Source organism: Doryrhamphus excisus, chromosome 17 (assembly GCF_030265055.1).
Source record: "Doryrhamphus excisus isolate RoL2022-K1 chromosome 17, RoL_Dexc_1.0, whole genome shotgun sequence".
Lineage (NCBI taxonomy): Eukaryota > Metazoa > Chordata > Actinopteri > Syngnathiformes > Syngnathidae > Doryrhamphus > Doryrhamphus excisus.
The window spans coordinates 14,604,577-14,614,865 of record NC_080482.1 but is presented as its reverse complement, the minus strand read 5'-3'; the positions used below and the strand labels follow the sequence as shown (position 1 = coordinate 14,614,865).

Sequence of the window (10,289 nt, the reverse complement as noted above, 5' to 3'; positions counted from 1 at the left end):
AGGACTGCTAGTGAACTAAATGGGTTACTTACAGTTTCATCGGTACAGATGGAGTGGACTTGGGTGCCAAACATCACAGAGGTGAAGATAAGGAAGAGGAGGCCCTCAAAGCACAGGAGTATGAGGAGGATGACGGTTGCTGGTGGAGAGAAGGAACTGCACTCTGGGAAGCGGGGATATAACGGAAGAGGACCATATGAGACGCTGCTATGCTCTCTGGCGGCTTCTTATTACTGGATCGTCTGCAGGCCTGCAGATGCAGCTACATTGGCTTGTAGTGATTATAATTTAGGAGTGGCCGCAAATTACACATCACCCATCAGAACCATGCCCACTGTTGTCAAGGAGAAATTTGCCGTTGGCTCCAAGACAAGTGATTTGAGAACAATGCGCGCTACTAACGTGCATGCAAAGATGCTAATCAATACAACCAGAACATACGGTTTGTCTGACTATTCATGCTAAAATGTTAGTGACGGGAGAAGTGATCTCTTCCTCCTGTGAGACCAGAGGCCAGACTCACATGCCCAGACACCCGTAGCCATTTGAATCAGGTGATAAGCACGTGGAGGACTCGTTTTAGAGACAAGAAGCTTCTATTCCAGCGGGAGTCCATGAACCGGTTCGCATTAAAACCACAGCGGACCAGAGAGTGTGAGCTGATGTTATTTAGATATAAAATTGTCAAAAAGTTTAATTCATATACAGCCATTCCTCTCTACATAGCAGTTTGAACAATGTGGTTTTGCAAACAATTAATGAATAAATGATCATTATTGTGGTTGACTACAGCCTATGATTAGTCAAAACACACGCATATATAAGCAAATTGTAATGGTCATGGTAATGGTTTAATTTCATTTGAACATGCATCAGATTACAATTGAGTGCATTTCATACTCAGTTCATAGTTCCACATGCCCAAAAGGAGTAGGAAGAAGCAAAGCTTATTAAATCCTACCCCTCCATCTGGTACTTTTACAATCATTAACTGTTACATTTGTTCACTTCCTGCTTTCCATAATACAATTTAAGTCTTTTATTTGTTGTTTTTTTTTAATAATGTACCTCATACCGAAGTATGAGGTGATATGAGCATCCAATGCCATAATGTGTACCATAGTGCGTGTCAATATAGTGATATATATAGCACATCATGACTGGTTCAAGACTCTTCATCCTTGTATTTAGCAAACATCAACTGCTTGTATTGTTTCTTGAATTGGCTCATCGTTGTGCATTGTTTGAGGTCCTTACTCAATCCATTCCATAGTTTGATTCCACATACTGAAATGCTATGGCTAGCATAACGTAGTCCTAGCATAGAAGTGTTTCAAATGTACTTCTTCCCTGAGATCATATTTCTCCTCTCTTGTAGAGAAGTATTGGATGACATTTTTAGCTAATTGCTTGTTTTTAGCCTTATGCATTATTTTAGCTGTTTGAAGATGAACTATATCAGCAAGTTGAAGTATTTGTGATTTTAGAAATAAGGAGTTAGTATGTTCTCTGTAGGCGGCATTATGAATTATCCTTACTGACCTTTTTTGCAGTACATTTAGCGAGTAAAGATTGCTTTTATAGTTATTAGCCCATATTTCCACACAATAAGTAAGATATGGTAGAACCAGAGAGCAATAAAGAGTGTGGAGTGATTTCTGATTGAGAACAAGTTTTGCTCTGTTCAATACTGAAATATTTCTGGCCTTTCTATGTTGCTATGTGAAATCAATGCACCCAGGAAGGAAGTTCTGCTAATGCTTAAAATGGCCAAAATACTGTAACATGTGATGATGAATGTACCTGTTCCTACACGGTTATAGCTTGGACATACTGTAAAACCATAAACCCTTGTTGGACGTTAAATTAGCAGGGTTAATTGAATTAATAGCGGGCTTTGTAGGCGGAATGGGTGTGTCCCATTATGTATTTAGAACTTTAGAATGCACAAAAAAGAGAAAAAGACATAATTTCATGTGGGTGATGGGCAAAATTTGCCCAAAAATTCCTTTAAGCTCGGTTCATTTTGGGTACAGTCAGGGTAGTTTTGCTTCGTTGCTTTGAAGTCATAAGCGCCTTTCTTCAAACTCAAAGGCGAAGGAGATGAAAAGCTAATTTGGAGATGATATGAGGGTCACTGGAGTGAAGATTGGATGCGGGGAAGCAGAGAGGAGAAGCGGGACTGGTCTAAGGTTGGGCTTGGATTTTCAGTGTTTTGAGATGTGAAGAGTATGTGGGGGGGGGCGTAGAAGAGGTTGAGGTGGCAGGAGAGGCAGAGGATTTGAACATCCAGTCGTTGCTAGTGGATAGTGTGGACTTTTCTGCATCAGAGAATTATGAGCTGATTGTGAATGGAAAACACTTACTTGTCCAGTCATCTTCAAAGCAGTAGAGAAAATGAAAAACCACCATGACGAGAGCGTGGAGAGAAACCAGTGCAATGTACATCTGGGTGAAAAAAAGAAGGAAGGGTAATAGGACTCACTGTACATGCAGCAGAAAAGTCAACTGCAAATAAAGCATCTGCATTCTCAGTTCTTAAAAAAAAATGCAGCCCAACTTACGGTGAAGAGCACAAAGTACTTTTGATTGTTCTCCCCAACACAGTTGTTGACCCAGGGGCAGTGGTGGTCCATCTTCCGTATGCAGCGTTTGCAAACACTAGGCACAGAGGGACATGAGTTAGAACATCAAGCAGCCCTCAAACACTGTGCTATTTATGCTGGAAACATTTTTACTAGTAGAAACCCCAGGACAAATAAATACAAGTGAACCACAATTTCAGGAGTACGTTGCAGACTGACACAGGGTAATCCACAGTGCAGCCCAGGGGTCATTGTGGCTCATTTATTGGCCTGCAGCACATTCAAAAAATACAATTTAACACCGAAACTAAAAAAGGAAAAGGAAAAATCGGTAGTAGTTTTAGAAAAATAAAGCCAAATGTTGTAATATAACGACAAAAAGACAAAAAAGCCATAATTTCAATTTTAAAATAAGGTAATTTTAGGAAATAAGGTTGAAACATTAAAGAAAAAAAACTTTTTAAAAAGTTGTAATATTACAAGAACCAAACAAAAAGTTGTTTTGTTTTTTTTTTAAATTAGTGTGGGAAAGTTAGAATAAAATATAGAAAGGCCATTTCACCATATTTGGGAAATTTTTTTAAAAAAAAAGCAAAAATGGAAAAAAGAGCAAAGAGTGAATTTGATATTTCAATAAATATGATAAATAAGATTTTTGCTCAGACCATGACAAGTTTATTCTTGAAAAACTGCAACTTTTGCAACTTTTGAATACAACTTTTTTCTCTTAATATTTTAACCTTATTCTGCTAAAATCACAGCTGTTTTTTTTTTACAATTCTGCTAGCTTTTTTTTTTACATTTTCCCTCATAATATTATTTACTTTCATAAAATTACAACTTTTGATTATGAATATTTTTTTTTACTTTTTTACCTAAATATTCTGACTTAATTTTTTTTAAATGTTATTTAAATTAAAATTAAATTTAAAAACTTAATTTTTTTTTTAAATTAAGTATCATCCATATTACCACAACATTTTTTAAGACAATTTTTTCATTCTTAGTCGTCATGAGAGGTGTCATTTACATTTAGCAAGTGCCCTGTGTACCTGTGAGACATTAGCTTCACACAAGTTGCATGTGGGTATGTTTTATCAAAGCAGCCAGCAACACTGTCTACTCGATGGGCGTGCACCATTTTACACTGTTTTGTTTATATTTGCCGAGCAAACGCCTCAGGAAGCATTGACCGTCGGGACAAAGATGCCGCTGCCTGAGCACCTCCGTCAGTACTTCTTTCCCCACTTGAGAAAGCCGTCAGTGTCAGTCGTCTGTGTTAATGCTCTCACAGTGTCCATTCTGTTTAAAACTGGTATATTCCCACATTGTGACTGTGACATTCACCTTAAAATCGCTTTTGTGTAGTCAAGCATGTTAGCCAACTGCAGCTAGGGTAGGAGCTACCAAAGCTAGAGGCTGAATGATATAGAAGCTATGTGTACAGACAGGTGCAGAGTGAATCCTCTTGTCATCCAGCCTGTGTGTCACAGAGAGACGAACAGACACCCATACAGCCAGTGCATGCATAGCAATTTATCATTTGTTTGATACATGGATCTAGCCATTATCGTGACAGGCCTAGATTGCGTCGTGCCTTACCTGCAATGGTGGGCACGGTCAGGCTTGATGCTGCAGCACTTGGGACACTTGTAGACCACTTGTCCTGGTTTCAGCTGAAGGCTTTCTATGTATTCCTTTGTTGCATTGCCCTTGGGCACTGCCCCCTATGAGAAACAAAGACACTTTAGCATTAGGGCTGGGTTACATTATTATTTTTTTTTAATTATTATCGATTAATGTAGAAAATAGTTTTTCGATGCACTGATTAATCTAACGATTCATTTTTAAATCCGATTTGATTCGATTTAGATTATATCCCCATAATTTGACCTATATAGCAATTAATACTAATTTATCTCCATGAATAAAACACAAATTTCCTCTTTCCAATATATTTGTATTAACAACTTCAAAAACTGGGCGGCACGGCGGTCGAGTGGTTAGCGCGCAGACCTCACAGCTAGGAAACCAGGGTTCAATTCCACCCTTTGCCATCTCTGTGTGGAGTTTGCATGTTCTCCCCGTGCATGCGTGGGTTTTCTCCGGGTACTCCAGTTTCCTCCTAAGACCGCTAGGTTAGTTGGCGACTCCAAATTGTCCATATGAATGTGAGTGTGAATGGTTGTTTGTCTAAATGTGCCCTGTAATTGGCTGGCGACCAGTCCAGGGTGTACCCCGCCTCTTGCTCCAGCACCCCCCGCGACCCTCGTGAGGAAAAAGCGGTAGAAAATGAATGAATGGATGAATGAACTTCAAAAACTAATTGTATTGAACAATACAACAATAAAGTTCACGGTGGAATCCTATAACAAAAAAAATAATAAATTAAACTTTCTTTCAATAAATAAAACTATTGTGCAAAAAACACAATCTGAATCAAAATATAAACATAAAATAAATAAAAAATAACAGCAGTTGTGCGTGTGTATTACACTTTACCTTTCCCTCTTGCTTTCCACCACCACCCTCACTACGTGCGTATGTGCGTCTGCGCGTCTGCTCAGGTGTGTGCGTGAGGCTGGAGCACAAGTTACGTGGTGCGGTTTGGATTAATGATGGGGTTAATCTTTGCAAACAAGGAAAGAAAAAAAAGTTGAAAACCTACGATGTCTTCTCCCATCATTTTGACATCCTTTGACAGATATTTTCTTCTCCCCGCTGCTACTTGATGCTGCGGCTATCGCCGCCATTTTCGATTCTGAGTGACGACGCATCGACGTGCAGTTCTTGCGTCGACTTATTTTTTGCGTCATCCCAGCCCTATTTATCATACCGCATGATCATCTTTATGAATATGTTTATTTTAAATTCTTACCTGGTAATATTTATATCATTATTAATATTATATCTTACGTAAATGTTACCTGATTGCACTTTTTTAAAAATGGCACGTTGTGTAGAAACTACATGAATGCTGAAGAGCGAAAGCGGAACAGAAAATGTGGCGTTACGGGAAAAGTTGGAATTTTTGGGTTGTGTGGAATATTGTTATCCTGAATGTTTGCTTACAAGTAAGCTCCAGGGAAGTTACGAGAGGGTGTTAACGTCACAGGCAGGAAGAAAAAAAGGCCAGCTTGATTTGCTCATCAGCACAGTACGGATAATCTCGCCTCATTGGAGCGTTTTTTTCAAAAATTGGTTATCGGAAATATTTTTTTACTCATTTCAGACGGATAACGATTGTGCACCCCTAATTAATATACAATAGCCTACGTCTTCTTTCTCTTTCGGCTTTTCCTTTCAGCCACAGCAAATCAACCCCCTCCATCCAACCCTGTCTTCCATGTCCGTTTCTCTCACACCAACTACCCTCATGTCCTCCTTCACTACATCCATAAACCTCCTCTTTGGTCTTCCTCTACGCCTCCTACCTGGCAGCTCTAAACGCAGCATCCTTCTACCAATATATTCACTATCTCTCCTCTGGACATGTCCCAACCATCTCAGTCTGGCCGATAACTGACTTTATCTCCAAGGTCTCTAACATGTAAAGTCCCTCTGATGTACTCCTTCCGGATCCTATCTATCCTGGTCACTCCCAATGTGAACCTCAGCATCCTCGTCTCTGCTACCTCCAGTTCTGCTTTCTGTGGCACTGTCTCTAAGCTAAACAACATGGCTGGTCTCACCACAGTTTTGTATACCTTTCCTTTTAGCTGAAACTCTTCTATTACACATCACGCCTGACACTTTTCTCCACCCGTTCCATCCTGCCTGCACACGCTTCTTCATCTCCATTGTTCTGAATTGTTGACCCCAAGTACTTAAAATGATCCACCTTCTGTATCTCTTCTCCCTTCTCCCTCTCTTCCAGGTTAAACCTCCACTCTCCTAGCATGTCCTCCACGTGTTCCCGACTCTCACTGCTATGTCATCTGGAGATACCCCCATAGTCCATGGAGATACTTGTCTAACCTCATCTGTCAGCCTGTCCATCACCATAGCAAACAAGAAGGGGCTCAGTGCTGATCCCTGATGCAGTCCCACCTCCACCTTGAATTCTTCTGTCCCACCCACAGCACATCCTACCACTGTCTTACAGTCCTCATACGTGTCCTGCACCACTTGAACATACTTCTCTGTCACTCCAGACTTCCTCATACAACACCACTGTTCCGGGGCACCAACACACTTCTTCTCCATTCCTGAGGCATCTTCTCACCACCAAAGATCCTATTGAACAACCCAGTCAGGAACTCTACTGCTACCTCTCCTAGACACTTCCATACCTCCACAGGTGTACCATCAGGACACCTCTTCTACTCTTCCTTCTCTCTTGTATTACTCATTCATCAACTCTTTAAAGTAATCTTTCCATCTTCCCATCACACTACTGGCATCTGTCAGTACACTTCCATTCCTATCTTGACCACCCTAACCTGCTGCACGTCCTTCCCATCTCTGTCTCTCTGCCTTGCCAACCTGTATAGATCCATCTCTCCCTCCTTACTGTTCAACCTAGCGTACAAGTCATCATAGACCTCGTTTGGCCTTTGCCACCTCTACTTTCACCTTACCATTCATCTCTCTGTACTCCTGTCTACTCTCTTCAGTCCTCTCCATGTCCCGCTTCTTCTTAGCTAACCTTTTTCACTGTATACACTCCTGCACCTCCTCATTCCACCACCAAGTCTCTTTGTCTGATTTCTTTTCCAGATGACACACCAAGTACTCTCCTACCAGTCTCCCTGATCACATTTGCTGTAGTTGTCCAATCATCTGGAAGCACCTCCTGACCATCCAGAGCCTACAAATCCTACAACACTCTTCTTGTTTCAGCTTCCACTATTTTGTCCTCTGCTCTGCCTTTGCCCTCTTCATCTTCCTCACCATGAGGGTCATTCTGCACACCACCATCCTTTGCTGTCGGGCTACACTTTCACCGACCACTACTTTGCAGTCACTGATCTCCTTCAGTTTACAGCGTCGACACAAGATGTAGTTTGCCTGTGTACTCCTACCTCCACTCTTATAGTAGATCACCTTATGTTTCTCTCTCTTTTGGAAGAAAGTATTCACTACAGCCTTTCCCATCCTTTTGGCAAAATCGACCAACATCTGTTCTTCTGCATTCCTCTCCTGAATACCGAACCTGTCCATCACCTCTTCATCATCTCGATTTCCTGCACCAACATGCCCATTCAAGTCTGCCCCAATGACAACTCTTTCCCTTCCAGAGATGCTCTACATCACTTCAACGAGGTCCAGCCAGAAGCCAGAATTATATGATATTATATATAAACATACATATACAATAGCCTATAATACTATAGCCTACTATAAAATAAATATGGTCTTACAACCTGCGTCTTCCTCCACATTGAATAAATGCAGTCAAAAGCCTTCTCGCCAGCGCCTCACTAGCTTTCATTCCCAACAACAATGTGTGCTTTCTTCTTGTGAACGGACATCAGATTGTCCTTTTGTTTTATTTCTCCCAACCCTCCATGATTCTTCTTCAATGCTGAAGTGTTTGACTGCAGAATGCTACATTGTGTAGTTTTAATTGTTTGGGTTAAATGTTGTGATGGGGGGGATATACACCAAACAAGGTGGTACTGATGAAGCAAGATGTCTCTTACTTGGGATGTTGGTATCTGAAGAAATACAGTATTTTGGAAAGTATGTGACTGCTGATATCTGAGTAAGTGACTTACAGGATCGGTGCACATAGCCCTGAGGTGTGAGGCAAGGGCGAGGAAGGCCAGAGTGTTGAAAAGAATGCCGTTGACGACGCTGTACGTCAGGCTCTTGGAGGGTAGCAGCATGACAAACAGCACCACGAATTCTGCATACACAACCAACAGCCATGTGATGATGGCACAAATTATGCCGCAGGCGTCCCTGATGAACCACAGGGCAGAGGCGGAGGAGGCGGTGATGACGTCTTTGGAGACGGGGATGCGTTGCTCCGCTTGCAAGAAACTGGATCCGGCCCAGGCGTGGCTCCGGCCGTGCTCCACATCCCTGCATCTGTGTACTGGACTCTTCATGCTTCATCTATGCTAAAAACCCACTGCTGGTGCCACTGTGCTGTTTGGCTTCAGTCCATGCTGGGGGAGGAGCAAGAGGAACACACGTTTACTTACATTTGTTTTTCCAGAGACATTCACTTCATTGTCTGAGTGATAATTTGCTCATTCATTCATTCATTTTCTACCGCTTAACCTCACTATGGCACATATAGACAAGCAACCAATCACACTCACATTCATACCTATGGACAATTTGGAGTCGCCAATTAACCTAGCATGTTTTTGGAATGTGGGAGGAAACCGGAGTACCCGGAGAAAACCCACGCATGCACGGGGAGAACATGCAAACTCCACACAGAGATGGCCGAGGGTGGTCATTGTTTATTATGAATTCCTATACTGTTAGCTAGCGGCACAAACCGGAACTCCTTTTAAGTACTCCCTAGTGTGACCAACTACAGCAGAGTGGGTGTGCCTGGAAGAGGGCCATGAGTGGAATACATTAAAACAGACCGGGAACCACGAAATCTAAAGAAATACAGCTGAATAGCTGCAGATTCTGGAAGAACTAAAAAGCTTTGTTATTGTGTGTAGCTGTTCTATAGGAGTCCACCACACATTGCAAAGGGACGAAAAATTAGCATAATAGGTCCCTTTAAAGGTGCTGCAATGGTTTGCTAGCATTTCAAGGTAGTATATCCAACCCCTTTCTCCGGGTACTCCGGTTTCCTCCCACATTCCAAAAACATGCTAGGTTAATTGGTGACTCCAAATTGTCCATCGGTATGAATGTGAGTGTGAATGGTTGTTTGTCTATATGTGCCCTGTGATTGGCTGGCGACCAGTCCTGGGTGTACCCCGCCTCTCGCCCAAAGACAACTGGAATAGGCTCCAGCACCCCCCGCGACCCTCGTGAGGAAAAGCGGTAGAAAATGAATGAATGAATATCCAACTCCATTTCTGATCAGCCATAACCGCTCAATAGCTTCTCTGCGACCGCCTGTGTGTCTGTGCACGAGCCACGAGAGTGACAGCCATTAACGCCATACCCCCTTTTCGGCCGAAAGAAAAATGTCATTCAGTTAAACTGAAGAATATAGACATTTATTTGTACAATCTGTTCTCCGGTCGGACTGTTTGTATCTCATGCTAGTCAGTGGTACCGTTATTCCATTTTTGGGGTGAAAAGCGCAGTCATTTGGAGTCAAGGTGGGAAAGCACAATAAACACACACTACAACAACAACTCGTAAAGTTCCACGTAAAGTCGACACGTAACACACGTACAAACACGGTCATTTGGAATTAACACGCCCCGCCAGTTGTGCGACATTCCCCCCATCTGAAATAAACATGTGCCTTCGCGAGTCAAACAACCATCAGCAAACCTGCGCTTAGCTGCTAAAGCTAACGAGCTAGAGTATTGACTTACCTGTTAGCCATTTTGTGTCAACAGTCACAACACTTCAGCTGACACACAACTGCCACCCGGAAACATCGGTCCGCCTTCACATTGCGTTCAACTACCTAATTATTTTTGTCACCTCACGGGAACGTAGCGCCCTACACCATTCCTTGCAGTTTCCCTGCATCTATTTCTTCTTCTATGCTATTGAATAGCGTTAGCACACCAAGTACTGCGCATTAGCGCCCCCACTACAGTGGAG

General features: G+C 42.1%; 1 protein-coding gene across 4 annotated transcripts in view; it reads right to left on the bottom strand.

The window, feature by feature from the left end:
* LOC131105114 (palmitoyltransferase ZDHHC3-like) overlaps positions 1-10,289 on the bottom strand; it is a 27,968-nt gene extending 17,679 nt beyond the window's left edge. For 2 of the 4 annotated variants that reach the window (XR_009119878.1, XM_058052887.1), the window contains exons 1-6: positions 10,055-10,288; positions 8,306-8,701; positions 4,188-4,312; positions 2,565-2,661; positions 2,367-2,448; positions 33-163 (exon numbers count right to left, since the gene is read on the bottom strand). Coding sequence is in view for 3 of the 4 variants with exons in the window: in XM_058052887.1 (XP_057908870.1) it covers positions 33-163; positions 2,367-2,448; positions 2,565-2,661; positions 4,188-4,312; positions 8,306-8,641 (771 nt within the window). In the remaining variant the exon portion in view is untranslated. Of the gene's footprint in view, positions 1-32; positions 164-2,366; positions 2,449-2,564; positions 2,662-4,187; positions 4,313-8,305; positions 8,702-10,054 lie in introns of all 4 variants that reach the window. The other 2 variants (XM_058052889.1, XM_058052890.1) reach the window with 1 other exon arrangement.